This window comes from Cydia amplana, chromosome 6, assembly GCF_948474715.1.
Source record: "Cydia amplana chromosome 6, ilCydAmpl1.1, whole genome shotgun sequence".
Taxonomy (NCBI): Eukaryota; Metazoa; Arthropoda; class Insecta; order Lepidoptera; family Tortricidae; genus Cydia; species Cydia amplana.
In genome coordinates, this window is record NC_086074.1 from 12,521,938 (window position 1) to 12,546,263 (window position 24,326).

A 24,326-nucleotide genomic window follows, 5' to 3' on the forward strand; every position below is an offset into this window, starting at 1 on the left:
AGCTCCCGCACGTGTCCTAGGTGCTGGTCGAGGCTACGTGCACCAATATGTCGAAATGTTAATAAGAATGAAGATCTGTGTAGTTTCATCACAGTGCGCTCGTTGAATAATAACGTCCGGTTGAATGAACCATTGCACTGTGTCCTTGTTTTCTGTGATTTTCCATCGCGAAGCCGGGCACGTGCGCGCGCGCCGAGCGGATTGAGCGGCTCACGTGCGGACAGCCGGCGGACCTCGAACTACCCAAAGATCAATACTTTACTATTAGATAAAGCATATGAGAATATTATTAAAATTAAATTCAAATAATTTATTTCAGAATAAAATTCCATAAAACATACACAACAAAATTTAAATTAACTAAAGTATCATTTAATAAGTTAGTAACATTAAAGATCCTTAAAACTACGTTGGTAATACTTAAAAACTATGTTAGTATACAAGAAACAAACTACTTACACTATTTAAAATTTATTTCCCCACTGTAGTATGGTTATTATCTTTAGTGCCGAAGGTAGAAGACATATGACGTTCGCTTTCATATATACTAGGTACAGGTATCATACATTACCAAAAAATAAGAACTCCGGGCTAGGTCACAATCGGAAAAGCACTAAAATAAGGTGAAGCATAAGAAAATGACTCGTGGTCCCTACTTATACATATGATCATTGGCGCATAGAGATCATTTCGCACAGCACAGCATATTATATTCCAATGAACAAAAAAAATAGGTCTTTAACACGCGCGTATGCTCAACTCCTGATACTGAAAAAATCGTTCACTTTCGACTTGCGGCGTACATAATGAAGAATAATACACTGGTTCAGATCGAATTTAAACTAAGCCTAAAACCGTAAAAACCTAAACCGTAAAATTATTCACTGCTTCAGATATTTGTGAACAGTGAACACCTGTAGATATGCTCTGAAGGCGACGGTTCAACCATACAATATTATTTATAATGAGGGATCCAGTGAGAGCTATCTTTGCCTCATGCAAGCTAATACAATAAATTAACACTTGGATTAGAAACGGCCGGACAACTGCGCAGATGCATACACCCGCGACTCCCGCGACCGTAGACCACCTACATACAAACATTAAGATTTAACTGATATTAATATACCTTACCTCGTTGCAATAAGATCTACAAATGCACAAATAAATATGTGACGATGGTACACCCATGCACCGCGGCTATTATGAATAATGTAAATACATATTTGACCATGCGCCCTTTATTTGACACGCGCAAAAATATATGGGAGGTAGGTATATATATGGTTCGGGATAACCTAGCTTCTTGTTAAAGCTTTAATGCCTCATCCTCGTTTTATTCAATTTCGTAGAATGTTTCGAATTCTTTCGTAGAATTTTCATTTGGCCGGCTGCTTTTTCTATAAATTCGTTAAATTTTGGAGTCCGACTCTGATATAAAAAGAGAGACAACATTCGACGAAACGAATTCTTTATCAAATGTTTTTGCATAATGGAATAAGCGTAATAAGTAATACATTCGTAGACATTGTCAACTTATACTGAACACAAACACAACTTGCCTATCACTAGCTACCAGCTAATAGTACCTTACTATGATTTTTTAAATTATTCTTTGAAACAAAATTCTAATACAGTAAATTTATACATTTAGCGTTTGCGTCAAATCCGTTAGTTCTGATTTTTTGCAGACCTATTTATGATGTTGGCCCAATGAATAATCCAAGTTTGTGACCTCGAGCGCCGAACGCAACTTTGTCAAAAATCGAAAAAACCGCGAAAATTTCGGTTTTTTTTAGTTTTGGGCGATTCTAACCCTAAAGGACTAGTTTTTGATAGTACTACGTTTCTTAGAAGTTTTTAAAGAAGACTAAATTTGCTACAATACGATATTAGAACTGATCATTGGAAATGATGATACAATTTCTTGAATGAAATTGAAAATCATAAGCAATCATAGCAATGCCATCACAGGCTTATTAACGTTTTTTTGTAAAGCCCTGGACTGCTCTCCATCATCAAGGCACAAGGCAAGGTCTGATGCGCCGGATAATATTAAAAGAATGGTGGGAACGTCAAAAGGAGACTGAAAACAATACAAGGTCAGTTCTCAAAGGGTACAAGTCCACCGGATGGTCGATACGCATTGCGATAAAAGTAGATATGCGTGCTTCCATCTAACACAGTATAAACACAATAACAGCACGTCATCTATATGACTAGGTATGGCATAGTTTTACTGTAGTCACCAATAATAATCCAGAACTTAAGATTTGGTATCCTCATATCCTGTCTGATGAAGATTCTCCTGACATTATGCACGTTCGAACGTTTCCATATAATCCAATATAGGTTAAAAAGTAGTTCCAGAACATCTTTCCACATGTTAATCTTTTATATTTTTCTGAAAGTACTATACAAGCAGGTATGCACATAAGTTCAGGATTAAATGTCATGCATATTTAATTTGCCTCAATCTTCAATAGAAAGTTTGCTCAAAGTCACCTCACAAACACGCTTAGTTTGTGAAGTGTGTTCTTTACTAACTACGATTTATACCTTATCCGTTTGAAATTTTTTGATTGTACTTTTTTAATGCATAGAAATAGATCGTAATCTGCGTCTCATATGTTTCGGAAGTAAACAAGGACAGTGCCCTGTTTATCAAAAGCTTGTAACTTGTAATACAAGTGGAAGTCCCTTTCTAACAAAAGCTGTAAAAAAGGGACTTCCACTTGTATTACAAGTTACAAGCTTTTGATAAACAGGGCACAGCTCTTCTCTACATAGATACTGAAAAATATTGGACCGTCAGTTGTTTTTTGCGCGCGGCTCGCGTTTGTAGCTTTGTTTACAGATGAACTACTGTATAAACCTACTCTGCTTCTAACACCGCCCGAGGCCTGCAGTGCTCTCGTTGCTATGCGCTTAGTAGACTGGGCCACAATTCTGTTATGTTTTTAATACGGTTATTTTTTATGTCGCTAATCATTCACGAATCGTGACTTTCCCAGCCCTTTTGCTGTGAGGTTTTTTATATCGTGTCTGTAAGAAGGCGAGTCTGGTTCTTTTTATTTAGTTTGTACGGTTTTATTACTTATATTTAAATGTTTAGATGTTTCTAGATAGTTATAAACTATAAGTACCTAGGTAATTTGCTAGATAGTACACCTAGTACGATATTAAGCACTATTAAGTAGTAGGTACTAAAGGCTAAGCAGGTACTTACCCATTTTAACAACAGATTACGTTTGATTTATTGGCAATGAATTTATAATATACACTCTACTATGAATTGATTAACTAGGTTCTTAGGTTGTATAACTTTTGTGTTTCTATGTTGTTTGGTATTAAAGCTATGTTTAATTCAATATTTATATCTATCAAGTTTCAGCAACCTGGAAGATTATAATTTTTTTAGGTTAATAGAAGCTGAAGACAAAATACAATACATACGAATTTTGTTACCAGTAATCACAGCAGGTTTTAAACAAATTGTCACTTTTTTTACAAAATTTTGGTAAAATTCTTTACAAAAACAGTACATAATATATCATTATCACTATTTAAATTCCAAACTAATTAAAATGGTATTTGAAACAGGGATGTTGCGATTCATCCGCATCCGCAACCGCGGAACTTCCGCATTATTTTCAACATCCGCATCTGCATCCGCATCCGCATAAAATCAATGCGGATGCGGATGTGGCTGTTCTTAGCATCGGCGTAAGTGCTAGACTGCTAGGTAATTTAGTCATTCGCCAAAAAAACCTATTAGAAATGAGCAGTCAAGCGTGAATGGGACTTAATGTACGGAACCCTTGGAACGCGAGTCCGACTCGCAATTGGCCGGTTTTTTCCAAATAAAAATTACTAAAATGTAATATTTGACGTTTTTTATGTACCTATCTTGACATCCGCATCTGCGGATGTGAGCCTTTAAAAATCCGCATCCGCATCCGCGGATGTCAAATATCCTGTAGGATTTTCCACGATGATTTCAGCAGTACCTAGGTATATAACTGTCACGTACCATCGTTGACATTGTTAAATGATCATCCATAAACCTTATTACAATTACATAAAGTCTATCAACAGTTAGTTAAGTGTTGCTGTTAATATGAACACTAACTGTCCCACTCCACTTATGAGGACCTACAGTGTAATTAACGCCTCCTCGCTAACATCGGTTAATGCAAACATATTGTTATTTGTTTCAATACAATACGCACTTTTCATAACTCCATGCGTGTGAAAACACTTTGCTTTGACAAGCCATCTTACGTTAACCTGTCGTTTGACATTTGTATCAAAACATTTGGTTTCGAACCGTAATTCTTTCAGTAAAGATAGAGACCTGGTTTTTTAATGTCTGAGCTAGAAAATGCATACAAATGTACATGTATAAAACTGCTTATATTATATCCTTATTTCGTTGACGGCAAGTTGTGCCCCAGGCTTCGCGACGTCAAGAGCCAACCAAGACCAATACCAAGAAAACCTAATGAATTGTTCTCTAAGTACATCCGTTTTGTACTTATGTTATTGCTCTAGCTATCTACTAAGTTTTGTTTTTGAATAGAAGCAAATATTTATAATACTAACAGTTTTAAAACATTGTTCATCGCTTTAATAGTTTTGGCTACATCGTTTGTGTTCGACGCTGAACACCTTTATGTATACGTATAGGTACAACTTTATGAGGCGTGTTTTTTGTTCATATTCGCATTGTTTTATTGACTTATTTCTACAAACATAAATAGTGATTTGCATGTTAATCATGTTTGCCATACTCGTATACCAGCCACGCCTTTGTTAATGCCAATTGCATGCTTCCTGCTCTATAAGGCTCGAAGATATCAAGGTCAAATTAACAAAAAATGCAGTTGTTGTCAAGTGCATTTGTACGAAGCGCAGATACCTATCTATAAATGTATGGTGCTACCGACTATAGTTAAATTAAACAAAGGTTCCTTATGTACCTTTTTGGTACGGAACCCTAAAAAACAATCTCTTCATCTTCGTCATTGCTAGGGCCACTCCACACTAGCGTCTTCCGAGCGTCAACGTCTGTTTAACTCTATGGCTACAGCTCGACGCAACGTTGATGCAACTGCGCAGCAACGCCATTTTCCATAGCGCTGATTAGACGACGACGCTCAAAAGACGCTAGTGTGGAGTGGACCTTAGTTTGTATTCGTTCTACAAGTGCCATGAGGTAATCAGTTCCTCAAGGAAGAGAAGATACAGCTCTAACACCTCAGGTCTAGTGCAAGTGGGGGATTTCCCACACAACTTTGGATTTATTCACAGATATACGTTTTCCTCAAGATTTTCAGCCATATTAATAAAACTTGTTTGACTGGTTCAGTGTAGAAGTATTAGTATATAGGTAATAGAGCTGTAGCACTCGTGATGTAATGTCCCTTAATGCAATTAACAAATAAAACAAAAATATTACTTTACTAAACCTCGATATGACATCCCTGTGGTATCTACTGGCACAGATACATACATGTATCTAACATTTTAGTTATTATTTATAATATTTTCATTTTATAACGTTAGGTCGGTGATACTGTAGGTATACTACTTATGCGTCTGACGAGAATATTTTTTCAAATGATGATATGCGTCTTAGCAAACGAGCAGACTAACGCCTGATGGTAACATGACATACTCGTAATAGTGATATATTGACACTCATTTACTCTAAACTGTAGGTTTCCAGAAACATATACGAGGGATTCAAACTCAACCAGTTAGTATGCAGGTATTCTATGGCACTGTTAGGGCTACTGCGTGCCAGCCATCAGCATGCGCACACAATAGGCAGTTGCTAAGCTAGCCTGACCTAATCGCATTGCCCATTCATCGGCCGTACAAGAAACTGACCATACTTACTGAATATAAATTGCTCACAGGTAGTGTGTCACTTTTCGTCAGAGGTTCGGATTTTCGAGTTCGGTCGACGACCCCTAGCATTGCGTATAGGCTAACTACTTTCTCTCGCTGAGGCGGGGGGCGGCATGAAGGGGGTCCTGCCAAATTAAGTGCGTGAAAGGCTGCGTACCACCTAGGCGTTCCGGTAACGCAGACATATCAAAATAGACTCATAAATGTAACGCTATGTATACGTAAACCAGGCTCTTAGGTATTTTCTTAAAAATATATTATATTGGGGCGATCTATCTCAGGTTGCGCGAATGAATCTTCTATGCTGTCTGCCTCCAGTCCATTTCTTAAGACTATTTAAGGCGATTAAAAATTGCCCATCAACAGAGGTATCATCATGCATTCTACATAATCATGTATGATTGTTTACTAGCTGACTTCTTTTAAAGGTAAGTAATGACGTGAAAGCGGCTACTATCAAACTTTTACAGCCACAGCATACAAAAATCGCGTAAACAAAACTTTCTTACTTGACCGCCGCCGCGCTGCTGAATGATGTGCGATCGTGTGGCTACAACAAGATACTCAAACTTTTCATTTCACATTACAAAACTCATATACTTATGTACTTGGAAGTTCTAATCAGATATGTCTGTGCATAGCGCTGCGCAAGCGGCGCCAGAGCCTGCGCAGTGCGCAGGGTGCTAACTTCCTGACAATATGCCCACTCGGACCATGTTTTATAACTGATTGGACTTCGGTTGCAGTGATCGGAGTTGGGGTGAATGACCCATACACGTTGTGCTAACATGGATATACCCCCGGAGCTCGAGAATAAAATAAAATAAAATAAATTAAAATAATATAATTATATGTAATAAGTAGCTACTATTCACAAGTGCTTGTTGCTAGGCCTACATGAATAAAGTATATTTGAACTTTGAATAGGGTAGTTACAATAAAATTCAATGTATATTTCTTTATTGCACACCTCAATAAAAAAATTGTGCAAGCCTTGCGGCAAGACAAGAGGTTAATGCATTGAACAGTCTTATTAGTAGGTACCTACAATCGTTGAAATAACATAATTTACACATGTAATATTTATTGGATGTTGGTTATAGCGTGTAAATTGTTCAAGCGTAAAAATATGTAGGTACCTATAAATAACAGAATATTGTTTTTTCATACTTTCCTTTTGCTCCAGGGGACTACTACTAGGTATTAAATTCGGTACATAGTAGGTACCGAATTTACTTAAGTCATATCCATATTAATATTACGACTTTATACCTCGCCAAATCGCAAGTTTATTACACTATTATTCCTTAAAACATTGTTCGTTATGGTTGTATTTATAGTTGGAATTCGCGGCTTCCTTTTTTTCTGAAGCATATATATTTATTACTATAATAATATATTATATTTATATGTGCGTGATTAAACAGATAAAATGAAGTTATGAATGGAAACATGAATGAGAATCGCGATCTTATCATGTTAATACTATCATTAGCAATATCTAATTTTCTAATATCTTTGCAATTTCATCATTTTTGTCACGGTGTGGAAATTGCTGGCCAAGTAGGTATTGTTGTATTAACGTGCACATGACCAGCAGAGCGTCGATTGAGAGCGTTACTAAGTGGTGAGGCATGCGACTTTCAAACTGGAGGTCGCGGATTCGAACCCCGGCTTGTACCGATTAATATTCGGTTTTCGGAACTTAAAATAACTTTTCGGAAGTACGAAACAACATTTGATGTTTTACTCGCTTTTCAGCAAAGGAAAACATATTCTACATATACCTACTACTACCCACTACGACTAAGTAACCCTGTACGGCTTAGTTCCCCTCTGGGTTGAAAGGTCAGACACAGAAAGGTCGCTTTCTTATAAACAATCAACAGAAAAATAGTAAAAATAAGGCATAAGGGAGACGCGGTGTTGTAGTGAAGTCTATGATATTATTACAAATAGGTAGCTAAACCACTATCACACCTAGTGTTTATAGTAATATTTGAAGGGCTTCCTTAATTTCTCCAGTATCCAATTAACAAATTATTTTGCCTAGATGGCAATTAAACAAACAATCTCTTTTAAACATAAATTAGGTAAGTTTCTATTGAGAAAAATCAGGGAACATACATTAAAGACAAACATCCCATGCATTTGCGAAGCCCTCCTATTTGAAATCGGTTAAAAATAAAAATATCTTTGAAATCAATATAATAATCTAGGTACTTATCTACTATCTACAAAGAGCTTTTTGACATCTTACCTACTAGGTCACTATAAAATGTTGAAGTTGTACTAAAGTAAAGCTACCGCACCGTGCTCATAGGCTGACTATTATTAATATGTAAGAGTTTTGTAAGAAATAGAAAAAAAGTTTCACCACAGAAATATTTGCAATATACTTACATAAGTTGCGGTACGCCTTTAGGCTGAAAATTTTGAATTTAAATTATGCTTATATAATAACCTATTGCAAAAGTTTCAAAATGCTGTCAAAGAGGTTGGTTCTATACTTACTGGTTTTCTATTTAGGTATACTGGGTCAACCAAATCTTGTCAGTAAATAGGAACAAAATAAACTATACTCATCCTTTTCTTTTGGGTGCTAGTGCTAGTGTTAGACAAAGATAGTATGATTCTCTCTGTCTATGTTTGAAATCAAATAGACCTTTGACACACTATAGTACTCTATTTGTATTTTAAATTTAAACTATAAGTTTAATTATATCACCTAGTGTGCTTTCGTAGAAATAGTTAAAAAACCTGTCTGAAAGGTTCCGAATTATGTATAATAAATGCGGAAAACAAGTGTTTTACTTAATTTATTTGACAGAATTTCGCAACTGCTACGTGTTATTAATACCTAACCATAATTAAATTCATAATTTTCAGCCTACGGGCGTAACGTATAAATATTGCTAATATTATTGCGGTGAAACTCTCAGTAGAGCGGGCCAACGGGGTCACTGAACTCGGCCCAAAGTAGTTGCTATCGCGAATCAGCAAAGATTTTTGGTGATCTGATCTCGAACGGCGCCGTTGCGAGTGTTAAAGAGTTGTATAAGCACTGTGACGCTTTCTACGGTTTCTTGCAAGAAATCAGAATAAGCAAAGAAGTGAGCGGAGAAATTGCCAACGTTTCGACATTTCGCTCAAAAAATAAATAAACAAACCGTCACCGTTCGGACCGTAGCGCGCGATATACAGAAAATCGATCTCGAAATAATGTCAAAGCGCTGGTTACAAAAACACATTAGTTTTTAATTATACTTATGTATTTTAAAAATGGTAATTGGCCCTAACTCGCATTTCTCAGATGCAAATTTAAAACTACGATCTATCAGAGTATAAAAATAACCTCATATTTGTGTTTTGAAAGACCTAGGCTGTGTCAGTTTAGAGTTGCACTGTATTAATAAAGGTGACCCTAGTTATAAATACGTATGCTCACCAACCTTCGTTGAGGCCGTTATGAGGATTTATCCTGGTAAGTGGTCTTGACTATCTCGTTTATAATCACTTTCTGAGATCATCCCTCCATGACATCAAGCACATGACCCTACATAGGAATACAAGTGATTTGTGATAATGATAAGATTGCACTGAAAAATATGTTTACTCTGCTTAAAATGCGTTGAGCGTCCTATTTAACCTTATCGGATACTGCTCTTAATCAAAAAGGTAGTTAGACTAAATTTGTTAATATAAAAATAATGATAGAAAAAGGTTTCTTATACCAGGGTATTTAGGCCTTATAGGTCAATTCCGTTAGGCGACCTGAGGGAGTCTGTAGGAGTATTAGGGCCATTAGCCACCAGATTGTGACAGCGTATTACAGTTCAATCTAAGAAGCCTAGTGCCGGTGGAACTGATGAAGTGATGACGTTGATGAAGGATGATCATACTAGTGACATCATTTAAGGTCAAAATTTTTTAAAATTTCTATTCGAAAACAGGTAGGTATCGAACCAACACGTAATATATTCGCTTTGTTTCGTATAAGAGTGTTTTCGGCTTTAAAACTTTCACGCATAATAAAGTGTCGTACACAAAGTGACGAAAATGATTTGTATCCTGCGTGGTACGCGGTGGTGTAGCTATGTTGGTCACGGTTGCGCTGCGCCGAAACACATGTTACGAAAAACACACATCGTCGCCACAGGAATACCAATTGAGTTAAATTCGGTGGCGCACAAAGGTCAGAGGCAAAATTATTTATAAAAATTGCGAAACATTTGCCAGGTTGGCTCATTGGACGTGCTTCGACGACGTGTCTTTTGAAAGTTTGTAGGTAGTAAAACAAAACTGCCCTCGGGAGCGGAACAACAAAGGCCCATTGTTAACTGTATTCATTAATAGAAGTGTAGCTCATTTAAACCGCTATTCTCCATGGATATTTACCTATCTAAAGTTCATTTTAAATCTAAATTAAATTAACAGCTTAAACCCATATTTGAAGCGTTGATAAATAAAAGTGTAGGACCTAGTTCAGATACATCTACGTATCTGAACTGGCTACACTTCATTATTTTCATAAACGATTATAATACTTTATACTGAATGCGTTTAATTAACTTTGAATGCTTTACTTCCTTTTAATTTCAACATTTTACACAGCATTAAAATGTTAAGTGTCTGACGCAAACTGGCATATGAATCCCAAAATGAATAAAATATTGTGACTTTAATCACTAATTGCATATCGCAATTCAAATTACCTAATTTCAATAAACACTTCGAGCGATAAATGTCACGGTAGGTTTAAGTTCATTAACCGGCATAAATTATACTTAAGACCTACTCTAGAATTATATTGAACTTGCAATAATACTGCTTTATAGGTAAAAAGGTCTATTATGTCTCACGTAATGTTATTGTCTTTGAATCCTGATGCTCCTCCTGAAGGATTCTGAAATGATGAATTAATTTCTGTAAAAAACATAATATAACCAAACTAACCGAATCGAAATTAATATAAATTAAGCTGAAAACGATTGTCTCATGCCGTATTTATTATGATTTATTATTTTTGTTATGAATTTATGCAAAAAAATCAACGAAACAATTGTTATCAATTGCCAAAAGTACTACACACGATTAACCCGATCTAGTTCCCCAAGGACCCTTGTAACATTTGGAGTAGATATTCCCAATTGATAAGTATTGGTTTCCTGTGGTCTACGCGTCGTAGCCGTGGGGTCTACGAGCGCGGGCGACGCAGCGTGCGGTTGCGGGGTCGGGTGTCGTATTTCTAGAGCATTGAACCTCTGCAACCTTGTGCGTTGAGTCCGGCCGCTCTCCGGCACGCTGACGCAACCACTCCAGCCCCTTCTCTACAACCCAACCCGACCATATCTTAATTACTCCTTTAGGGCACATTTTCTCAACGGCCACAATGAACTGATAGGCACTGTTTCTAATCGATTAACGAAAGGTTAAACTTAATGGGACGGCGGTTTGCTTTACGCAATGTTGTAGGCGGCGCTGTTAAAAATCGTTTTGTGTTAATTTATAAACGTTCCTGTAATATATTTTAGTTCAATTCATTTATTTTCATATACCTATATTTGTAGCAATAAGAAGTAGTAAAACCAAAATGCATTATAAATTATAATATGAAACATTCGCTTTGCTACATTCCCTATCCGCGACCAGAAATATATAGGCTAATCTAAAGAAAAACAATATAACCTGTGTAGGAGTGCCATAATATGGGGTTGATCGTTTTAACGCGTGTCAAAACGATGGATCGCATCTTGCTAACGAGTCGCGGTCGTCTGCAAATAGTCCGCGCGAAGTGCGAAACGGTCGCGGGTTACAATTGGCGCCCGCGCCGCCGAGGGACGCTTACGTAAACCGCTGACATAACCGAGTCGACGACCGGTTGCGCAACCGCTGAGCCCGCAACCCCACGCATCGTCCCCACCACCTAACAAGAAATTACCTAATTGTACCCAAAATACGCGAAAAGGACACACCGGTCCATCGCCCGCCTTACGACATCGGCTATCATAAGTGCAACAACCTCCTAGCTCTGCGCAGGTGATCGGGCGTCCGCTCAATTGACATTTATGTAATTATACACTTTATGCAGAGAAAATAAACGCACCGACGAGTAATGCCCAAAAACCTTACATACGAGTACATACAATGTACGACGGCATCTAAAAATAGGTGTATAAAAAGAAGTTAGAGACAATAGTGGTCACGTTTAGGCTTTGTTTGAGAATTAGGTGAATCCCATGTTACGTATTCCTCTCAGGCATCAGGAACCGCGATGCGGAATCGCCTGCGACTGAATTATGACACGCACGTGACTTATGTTATGTGGTACAGTTATCCTTTGGACGAAAGTGAAAATGCGGGTGAATAACCTCGATCGGGTCGTCGACCGCGCCGAACTGCAAAGGCCGTTTGTGAGTGCGGAGGCCGCATGCGCGACATTTACCTGCGCTGCGCTGCGTAGCGACAGCTGCTGGACGCGCCTGCGTCGCCCGGAATTGCACGCCGCACCTCTCCGAAATTAGTTTGCTTAGATTACATTAGACACATACTTACCACAAAATCTCATTGACATATTGACCGACCATGAGGAGCGCCCGAGTGTAAGAGGTGGTGCTTATCGTATTGACTGGGGTGATAAAGGTAACCATAATACGTCTTCAGATTAAACCTATAAATTTACTATCCTAATTTGTCTAATTAGCTAAGGATAAAATTGTTACGTATTATTATACAAGTTAACTTTGTTTTTGAAGTGAAAACTTCTTTAGTGGCGCTGGGCACTTTTTGAGGTGGGGGAAAAATGATAAACTCGAGACAGCGTAAGGCGATCACGTGACAGTCAGGGGCGTAAGGCGATCACGTGACCGTAAGGGGCGTAAGGTTTAGATGGCCACTCATAATTTAGATGGCATTTAAATCAATAAAGAAAAACTCAATGTTATTTGACATTTATGTTGCGGACTCCTTTTCAAGACTCTTTACCTATTATGTTCAAATAATTTGACGTTGTAATGGCAGTATGTAAATAAACATGTCAGTGAAAAAGTGTGATCTTATTTGAGAATGATAATAGTATATAATAAGTAAATAGAATACCTCCGCTAAACGTATGTATCGTGTTACCGGGCGTCGGTAACATAGTGAGGTGAGTTTTCACTTCTATAGGCACTCCCGGAGTGCAACCGTTGTTGCTTGTTTTTTTAGGTAAATGTTATGAACCTTTTATTCACCGATCAAGCAACTCTGTTTAAAATTACATATCTGAGTTCGTTGACCTATGTAATGCACTCGTAGTTTTATAATTTAAGTATATACCTTCAAATTTGCTGAATTGTTTCACCTTTGTGAAAAGTGTCATTAGGTCATATTTCTCTACTGATATCAAAAAAATCCACTATTGTGAATATTATCACAAGCCCAAACTGTTCTTTAACAGCCCTAAAGATAAACTCATGTGTATGAGGAAAACTTGTACGTTATAAAAAACATAGAGGCTAAGTGCCCGAAAGTTGCTGCACGAGCAACTATTTCTGTCAGATAGTAGTTTTTCCTTTTTCATGGATATCAATTAAAATACGAAGATAATTGGCTACCAGAGCGATAATGTGTTCGAGTTCTAGGTTTTACTAGGATTTGCAATTTAAATTAAAAATGTTAAAAATGATTATGCTCTGTTTCATGAGTAGCCGATTATACTTACGTATATTAGGTTTACTAGGTACATTATAAAATGTTACTACGGGAAATAACACTTCATTTTTTGCATTGCTTGCCGACAATGCCGACGTTTATGTTGATCCGGGGCTTAAATGAGTTTATATCATCAAATCAGAAAATCAAGAGATCAAATTTTTCTGTTTAAATTATTAAACCATCTAATCGAGTCGCAATATCTTATTAGCAATATTTCATATAGATGTCCTAATTCCCGAACTAGATCAAAAGCTTTATTTGCCATTCCATTCTGTCGTACTAGGTACTTCAAAAACTCATATCTTGCTAGATCATGCTCAATGTATAACTCTAAATATTCAAATTTTGATGTGTTCAATATGAAGCTGGGTAAATTTCTCACTTCAATAAAAAAATAAAATAAACCCTAACTTAGTAATAATTATAACGATGTACCTAACAAACTAACATTAGCATAGAATGTACATCTATTTATTTATTTTTCCTTTCTTTCTCTTTTCTTCTCGATTTAACTAACAAGTTTAGTTAAAATAATACAGTAGTTAAAATGAAACAATAATGTAGTTCAATAACTTTCAGTTTGCTTGATTGCTTTGGATAATACGTTTTGTATTTTTTGTATTCTATTAAGTACTTCCCTTTGAGCATATCTGCTTTAATTTACTAGTGGAAACTGTTTTGGCTTGTGTTTTATTAATATTAATTCATATTGTGTAAGATTGAAAGCTGTTTGTTTCCCAATAAAATAAAATAAAATAAAAATAAAATAAATAAAAATATTAAATGAACGTTAGCATTTGCTGGATTATTTTCTACTTCAATGACCATTTTGTAATTGCAATTACAAGTAACACTGTATTTGATCAATGACAAGAACATTTATAATTTTCTAACGATGATTCATACAAACAAGCGACGCTTTAGATTTAGCAAAATAAACTTCTGTTTAAAATAGTACCAAGCCAATCTGTGACCGAATAGCTGCATTTAATTTAATCGACACCGGAAAGTGAAAAAAGAATGAGCAATGATGGGGCTTACTCAGTCGGTCAGTAGGTTCTCGTCGTACGGTAGCTACGAAACCGCTTATTTGGAGATCGCGCAGGTTGTACGGCGCGATTCGTGGTTAAGATGCACTAGGTTCCGAAAACAGATTTTAAAATCGTCGTAGCGCTTTTTAGGTACAATAGGTACGACTGCCATAAATATAATTAGCATTCTTTAGGCCTTTATCTACTTTCAGCGATTCGAATCCTGTGTTTTTGACTTTCGCTCGATAGAAACAAATCACGAACATAGGTCTAAAATGCACTTTGAAAATTATAATAAATTTTGCACAAAAGCTAAACATATGAAAATTATTTCTAAAAATGAGCAATATTATGCTTGAGTGAACTCAGCAATTAAGTAGGTATATGTTTTATTTTTAAAACACAAAAATCTAAAATTAAAAAACATGATATCCGCGTCCCCGGTCACGCACTTCCATCTCGCTCACGCTTGTTACGCTCAGTGAGAGTGAGAGAAGAACACGAACTTACTGCACCTTAAGAGAGTTCAGAGAAACAGGCGCACACGCACAATCCACAAATTATGTAATTGCGCGATGACTGATGCGATAGTAACTGTTAAAATAACCGCTATTTTTTATAATTGCACGACTTTTGCCTACTTTCTATACCATGAATATTAAACTTCGTGTTTTTCAGTCTTATATTATTCATGTAGTTTTTTTAGGGTTCCGTAGCTAAATGGCAAAAAACGGAACCCTTATGGATTCGTCATGTCTGTCTGTTTGTCCGTCCGTCTGTCCGAGTATGTCACAGCCACTTTTTTCCGAAACTATAAGAACTATACTGTTGAAACTTGGTAAGTAGATGTATTCTGTGAACCGCATTAAGATTTTCACACAAAAATAGAAAAAAAAACAATAAATTTTGGGGGTTCTCCATACTTAGAACTGCAACTCGAAAAATGTTGAGCTGTGGGGTATCTATTAGGTCTTCAAAAATGATATTGAGGTTTCTAATATCATTTTTTTTTTCTAAACTGAATAGTTTGCGCGAGAGACACTTCCAAAGTGGTAAAATGTATGTCCCCCCCCCCCTGTAACTTCTAAAATAAGAGAATGATAAAACTAAAAAAAATATATGATGTACATTACCATACAAACTTCCACCGAAAATTTGTTTGAACGAGATCTAGTAAGTAGTTTTTTTTAATACGTCATAAATCCCCTAAATACGGAACCCTTCATGGGCGAGTCCGACTCGCACTTGGCCGCTTTTCATTCTAAATATCGATCTAAACAAAGAATTCCGAATTACGCACAAGTATAACCTGAAATTCTAAACGGTTCTTGTTTTAAATAAAGCAGAACATATAAAGCCATTTAGGACCGTTTTAAATACCTAAATAAGACTTGCAAATATACTTTCTGTATATTTAAGTATCTTACAAACAGCAAAGGAATTCTTTATTTCAAATAAAATTTATATAAATACACACATGCAACCAATACCGTACATAAGTAGGTACCTCAATTGTTCAATCAAAAAGTTACCATTGTCGTTACACGTCAATCGCGTGCTACACAGCCAAACATGACAAGCTATTTCTGGCCCCATTCAGCTTAATTATCACCTTTGTTGGGCCGAAATTGTCTTCTGTGTTTGGCATTGACTGCAGTACGCTATGTGGGCAGGTCAGAGTCGCAACTAGGCCGCGCTTCCAACGAACGGGTCTCGACTTTTTGTCCATGATGATGCGGAACACTGGAGAAATTCGGCGGATAAAGCAGCACTCGCTAAGGAGGGCGCGGTCACGAGGAGTCATCGGCTCGGAACTTGAATGTGGAGCAAGCCGAGTGTTTCTCCTTGGGCCGACCTGTCCGCCGTGTGCCATAACCGCCCCGGGCCAAAATACATGGCTCGTTTGTGGTGCCGAGCATGTGTGCTTTAAATACACTTAGCAACAACTAGTCAACAATGTTCTCGACTTGTCGCTAATCGACTGTACGTACCCAAACAGAAACAGGCAGTCGAAAAAATCTTGAGTTTTGACAATATGCACAAATACGCATATCATATATAGCTAATACCTACCTAACGTTGTAATATTTAACTCTACTTATATCAACATTCTTTTATTGCATCCCACACCATAACCATGAGTAATAGTCATGTTATTTACTGGTAATTTAAGTTACCTTAACTTTGTAGATCGAGGACATGTACGGCGATACGACTGGCTTTCTTAAGCCCTTCCCATTTTCAACAATCGTCATTGCTCGCTGGGGACATGGCAAAAATGGCCGTTTAATATTTTCGAAAGCACACCAAATGCTTATGTAACAGTTCAACGTGACACTTCGGATGATACGACAGCGCGAGCGCCGTTCAGCGCGCCACTTTTCCTTGCCGCTTAAATATTTAGTTATCGCCGTATGTTCCGCTCATCAATTCACTGCGTCAGTATTTATCACATTGTGCATAAACATATTTGGATACGAGTTTTCTCACGCGGAATATTAAAAAATTTGAATTTTGGAAATTAATACATATTAACGGGCCTAACAGCTTTCGATTCCACCGCACCAAATATTAACTATGCACAGTTACAAATTCATCTTTCTTTTATATTTTTAGGGTTCCGTACCCAAAGGGTAAAAACGGGACCCTATTACTAAGACTTCGCTGTCCGTCCGTCCGTCCGTCCGTCCGTCCGTCTGTCACCAGGCTGTATCTCACGAACCGTGATAGCTAGAGAGTTGAAATTTTCACAGATGATGTATTTCTGTTGCCGCTATAACAACAAATACTAAAAACAGAATAAGATAAAGATTTAAGTGGGGCTCCCATACAACAAACGTGATTTTTGACCGAAGTAAGGCAACGTCGGGCGGGGTCAGTACTTGGATGGGTGACCGTTTTTTTGCTTGTTTTGCTCTATTTTATGTTGATGTTGATGGTGCGGAACCCTCCGTGCGCGAGTCCGACTCGCACTTGGCCGGTTTTTTATTTTTACAACAGTTAATAAACCTGCATGTTATAAATTAATATGTATTGATTTGTAGTCAATAAAGGTCATATACTTACCTACATGTCAAGTAGTATTGTGAGATAAGCCCTAGTCTAAAAACTCTAAAATAAGATTTTGGTTGATGTCACTAGAATATTTATTACAATGAGTCCTCCAGTAGGGCATCAATGGAATGGTTATTTTTTGCTTGTCCAAATGTACTACGTCGTATGTGTAAATGTGTACGTCTAACACTTGACAAAAGTTTCGAACATCTGTTCTGTAGATTTTGCATATAATGCTGAGTTCCCATAAGTTAATACGTTCTCTAACTTCTAGTAGTTCTACTCATTTTTGCAAGTTAATCACTGAAAACATAATTAGTTTTCAAAGCGATGATAATTGATAAAACTAAGCAGTTTCCGACACCCTGTTCCTTCATAATGAAACATTTTTTGTTTAAATGTTACTCATTTATAGATTCATAACATGTAAAATAAAATTGATTAAGGTCAAGTGAGGTAAATGCAACTATGGGGTTATTGCGTCTCTCCATTCTTTCTCGAATACGATTGGTCGAAACGCCCTCTACTATGCAACGTTTCATTTCCAAGTAGCTCAGGCTTTATTACTAGACGACGGGAGGGCGTTTCGACCAATCGTATTCGAGAAAGAACGGAGAGACGCAATAACTCCATAGTTGCATTTACCTCACTTGACCTTACTAAATTGATTAATTAAAAAAATATCTGAAAACTGGTAGAAACTGGACATACAAATGCTCTCCTATGTCAAAGTCTATTTGATAGGCGTAGAGTTTAATTTTACGAGGTGATCTGTGGCATACACGTTTCACTATCTGTTAAGTTTATTTCTAGTCTAAGAAATGTTTAATTTATCTTTAATTTTAACTATGGTCCACGATTTAAAAAGCAAATTCATATTTTGTCAGGCATAGACCTATCAGACCCACAAACCAAACTCTTGTAAACATAACAGCAAGAGGCAGTAGGTATATAGGTATCTCTTCAAACCTAAAGATTGTTTCTTATACTGTGCCAACCGGTCAGCATTTATGCTATCTGTAGACTAGCTAGTATAGGCACAACAAACAAGAGGATGTTTGTATTTGCGCTGATGACAGCTCGTCGAGTGGCATTCGAAGAAGGCTCTTGCGCTGACAGCAAACGTACCGTCGCCGGTCATTGACCTGCAGCAACGCTTTAGATTTGGCGAACAATGATTCGGAGTGGCGAGGTGAATGGCCGGGGCTGAGCGTGGGCAGTTATTGACCCATATTGGAAGTGAAATGTAGATCAGTGGGCGAGAGCGGCGAAATTCGCCGCGGAGTGGAGGTACTGTGCGCAACCGCGCCGGCAACCATTGGCACGCCATAGCGGCAGGCTTTACCGAATAAGCCTTCTCTTGTTGCCGCCCGGCTATTATTGGCCTATTGGTACTTCGTTTCGATACTATTTTATTACTTTTTTAATTGGTCATCAAAATGAAATCTCACTTTACCTAGCGGGTTACATACACGGATTATTCAGTATTTTTGAATACCTATTTTAGAAAGTAGCGTTTTGATATTTTGGTAAACATCAGAAAAAAAGCATTTCAATATATTTAGATTTAGCCTACCAACAACACGGCGCTCACACATTCATAATGAAAGATACAATTTGTCTGTTGTGACTGTTGTGCATTTCGCTCGCGCTGATAGTACGTTTATAAGAAACGGGATAGCAAAATCTCGACACGGCAATTGCTCTAGACACGGCAATTGCCGCAATGTTAAATAGTTTTCTTTAATTTTTATGTTTTAGGTATAGTTATAGTTCTAGTTCTAAAAAGTTTAGTTAAATAAGGCATAGCCGCCTCGTCGTCGAACGGCGCACGCCTGGGTCACAACGGAAGAACAGCGCTGGCTTTGCCAGCTACATGCTGAGTTGTGACCCTTTTATGGCAAAATGCACTAATGTTATATATACATTGTATATTTGTCAACAAGTTTGTGTTTATCATAAATAAATGTATTTTCTTTCTTTCTTTCTTCTTTCAAAATAAATCTCTCGAAGAAATATTTTACCAGGCACTAGTCAGGTATTTTACCTAAAGATATCTCTAATAAATAAAGTCCCGACGATTTATTTGCTAGCAAAACTTTCGTGACCTAATTCGACACGTGTGCAAGGTTAATTTGGTAAAAACTGTTCTAAAATATTTATTGGCTTTCGAAACATTTAAACGACTCTTTGTTTCCAGCTCCAGACACATAAAACTTTTAAAAAATCTTGAGCCAGCTTTTATTTTTTCGCAACGGGACTTTTACGTCAGTATCCATGCATTCTTTGGGAGACAAAGGACTTGGCATAGCCTGCGTGGTATGTCTTAGGTACTAGGGTTTGCTTGATTGATGCTTTGTTCATTCATCATGTATAAGTCTGATAACAAAGAATGCTGTAAAAGTATTAAAATGAGGTTTTTTTGCCCTATTCATCATAAAACACAGACACAGACGCATAGACATGAGTAAATAATATTGAGAGCTTGAAAAAAAAAGTAAGTTATAAATCTTACTATACCGGATGGGCCCTGTAAGACTGTAGGCTGTACTCATAAGTGCTTGTATAATAAAGTATATTTTGAATTGAACTCCTCAAACTGACCAACATTTGTTCAACGAGTTCGAAAAATAACTTGTGTTTCGATTTTTAGTACACTTTATAGCTTATTCTAACACGCAATATAGTGCGAATTTTGTTATGTTTAAAGTGTCAATTTACAATGATGTTAGCGTATCACTAGTGATGAAATAGGAAGTCTAATATCTTCAAATTTTTATATATTTCATTTGTTCGTGTTATAGGACCGGGCCCTGTAGCTTGCTACTTCAAAAATCAATATGTATCTTAATTATGAATATTTTTGGATCTAATTGAATTTTTGTTAATAGATTTTTATTAATATCTTATTAATGCCGAGATGCAATAAAAATACAAAGGCTGGTCTTCAGTGCATCAGATATTTAAATTTTTACTTACCACAGCTGCGTCGACGACTTGGTAATAAATAATATAAATATTGTATCTTGCGTCCCCGCAGCTCACTGTGACCTGTCATTTCAATGCGCTTCTTGTCAGAAAGAAAGTTCTACGTGGTATATAACGTACCTTCTTTATATACTACGTAGTATATAAAAAAAATTATAACCAGTACAAAAATCCTGACTTACCTACACTTTAAACAACCTATATCTTTAATCAAACCGCGTGCACCACAAATAGGATATCTTTATGATTTCCAATAAAAAATTACAATTACTCACCTCATTCGTAAACTGGAAATATTTCAAGTGCGATTGATAATAACAACAATAAAATAATAATAATTACAGTTAATAAAATGTTACTGTTGCAGTAAATATCTTATCAATATCAATTACTACATAGTTAGTAGCCCTCTAAATCAATAAACAAGCAGGATGCCCCCAAAAGAAATATGCAGCTTTCAGGGTTTTAAGAACCAGGTTATTGTAAATCTTATATTTCGTAACGCTATTATCATTATCAATTTAAAACAACATCGAATCGCGTCAGCTCACGGCTCACGCCTCAGGGGCACGATCAGTGATCACCATTTCCCAAGCGACCATAAAACGCCGACAGTTCTAATTATAGTGCTTGTACCTTATGTCACATCGTACAAGGTTAGGTTAGGTTAGGTTAGTAAGCGAGGAAATTCATTCGTTCTAGACGAGTTTCCGAAAGCGGCTCGAAGAAAGTACTTTTACTGAGAGAGGGCGAGACGTGGCACAGTTTCCACGGGACCAAACAAGTACCCATAGACTATGATCTCGCTAGAGCTTAGAGTTCTTTACTTAAATAGGTAGGTACATGAACATTATACAAGTGCAAAAAAGGCACATCATTAATTCACCCATCAAATCAGATGCATCTAACAAAATACACAAGATTTTCGAACTGGAAAATGAGAGAAACATACAGGATTCCGAGTAAGTAGTGTCTGATTGTGTTTCGGGGTTTGATGTTAAGTACAAAAGCATATAGATCAAACATTTCATTAGTTCCAATGATACTTGATTTTGCTTTTTTCGTCGCTTTTTTTAATAGTTGTCTAGTACTCCATAGGTCTAGAACTCGTATGTATGCGTTGAAGCGCCCCGGCGCCGCTGTCACTGCAGGCTTTCCAAGGTTTTCATTCTATTTGTCTTAATATAATTCCAACTCAGTCTCATAATAGGTGTGTCACGCGCACTCATGAAGCTCCGCGGTTGTGGAAGAGGGTGCGCATGCACCAATGAAATCGAACGAACACATCAAACTTTCGTTAGCGAATTGACGTACGGGAATTTAACGAGCAGACTCGACCAGCTGGGAAATATACAGGATTAATGTAATGTATGGGTTATCACCGGATGGAAAGACTTTTCCGACTTTTCCAATGCGTGGGTAGACGAATGTAGGCAATCAACTCTGAACAAGCTTGTCTAGAGAGTTTTCAAATGACGTTGTAAACGTTTTCTTCATAGCAACATTTAATTACATATTATGTATAAGGATTTCCCGACTGATCAAATCCGCTTCATTTAGTTCTCTTTACGAATGCATCAAAACAATTTTCTACTGATGGAAAAATGACATTACGACGTGTTGCCTTTTATAATTATTAAATTTTCTGATTGCTGGTTATAATTATCAAAATACTCATTTTAAATGACTTTTAGGTGAAATCACTTATCAGTATAGGCACTCTATCTGTAGGCACTATTTCCGTGCATATTATTATAAAGTAATCAAATGCTTGTAGGTGTAGGTGTTGTAAATATATAATGTAAATATATTTGATGCAAGGTTTGGTTGCTAACTGTTCTTTATTTGTTCTGACGGACATACATTATTCCATCGTGACACATGTCATAGATAATCAAACTTGTAATGATTTGTTCACACAGACAGACAATGACCATGGGAAAATTAATAGAAGCTGGAAAAATTGAATATAATTTTTCTGTTTTCTCTTGAGGGATCTCCAATTGTATTCAATTATAGCATTCGGCAATATAGATAAGATAATTTGGCTATATAAGCATGTTAAATGTGTAACGGCAAGAAATCCTTTAATCCCTCTTAATATGATAAAATTTACAAATGTATTTACCGCTATAACAGGACGAGTATAAAAACGACAGCATTATTCTGTGTTTTTATACTTTGGAACTACAGCAAGTAAGGTAAGCTGAAATTATTTTATTATTTTAAAGCTTAAGAGCTTAAGTTGTATATTGTATGAAAAAAAAACACACACACGCGTTATATTGCCCTCATAAAATTGATACAATTAATTCCATTGACTTGAGAAATTTTACTATTATAATAGGTACCCGTTCTTCGTCAGTCGAAAAAAAGTTTCTAGATCTCTATGCTCCCAATAATAATTAACGATATACTTAGGATGGATTCCATGAGTGGATACCTGTGACAAACTTATTTTAATTCCAGCCCATCACGATGAAATACTTTATTGCCCTATGCGCCCTGGCTGCCGTGGCTTCTGCCAACCCTCTGCCGCTAGTGCAGATCATCGTGAACATCGACGCGGCCGAAAGCGCGATTGGCGCCGCTCCTGCCGTCATTGGAGAGAGCCCTGCTTTTGCTGACATGCCCATTATCGACTTCGTACCTGCGGATGAAGCGAGTTATGACCCCTTGCCTCTGCCTGTGCCGCAGCCCACTCCTATAGTGGTTGTGGATGGCGAAGATGCTAGTTACAACCCCCTGCCTCTGCCTATGCCGCAGCCTACCCCCATTGTGGTTCCGGAACCCGTTGTCTTACCTCAGCCTGTCTTGCCTGAGATTGTTGTCCCTGAGCCGGTTGTTGTGGCTCCTGAGCCCATCGTGATACCAGAAACTGAGTCCGCTTCTATTGCCATCTCCCCCATCGTTAACCAGCCTACTCCTATTGAAGCTTAACGTTCACTATTTACTGTTCTGTATTACGTTCACTATTTATTATAGCCTGACCAGTAATATATGATAATTGTCAAGAGGGCGCTGTTATTCTCATGTATAGGGTGACAATTCAGTGTAGTATGAAAAAATTAGTTCCAGTGAAATTCCGCAACATGGCGCACCCTCAATAGATCCTGGTTCACCTATAAATGGTAAAGATAATAGTCTATTTTTAATGAGACGAATTGCATTAGTAGGTCTGGCTGCTAATAATAATGCCACAACGACCGAACATAGAAAAAAAAGTTAGCAGGAAACTTACGCGAACTTTTGGCGGCCTATTCAGTTACAGACAGATACAGATACATACAGATAATGTGTAATCCATCGCGTCATTATACACATACGTGTTTCATATTACCTCCATGAATGATACATTTCTAAAAGATAATAATCTAATAAACTGTTTATAAGGTACCTATTACAAAAGTCGTTTCAATACTAAGATTAAAGCATAAGTGTAAGGCGTGAGTGGACGCTCGAAGCGGAGCGTTCGGCGGGGCGTGCAGCGTGGCGTCGGACTCGCAAGTGATTTGAGCAGCGTGTACTAAGGCCGCTCCTATACGCTTGCATTTGTTTAACATGCACGCCGCACACGCCGCCCCGCTGCACGCCCAACTCGAGCGTCCACTCAGGCCTTACACTAAGTTCTCCACTACTGGA

The 24,326-nt window shown here is 37.3% G+C and overlaps 2 protein-coding genes across 2 annotated transcripts in view; both read left to right on the forward strand.

The window, feature by feature from the left end:
• Positions 1–24,326, forward strand: part of LOC134649152 (transmembrane protein 17-like) — a 269,508-nt gene that overhangs the window by 15,998 nt on the left and 229,184 nt on the right. The window lies entirely within an intron of this gene.
• Positions 23,163–23,624, forward strand: LOC134649084 (monocarboxylate transporter 8-like). The gene has a single exon (XM_063503800.1). The coding sequence runs from the start codon at positions 23,163–23,165 to the stop codon at positions 23,622–23,624; it is 462 nt and encodes a 153-aa protein (XP_063359870.1).

Bases quoted from the DNA above. Each gene is read 5' to 3' on its own strand.
- LOC134649084 (XM_063503800.1), top strand. From the start codon at position 23,163: ATGAAATACTTTATTGCCCTATGCGCCCTGGCTGCCGTGGCTTCTGCC.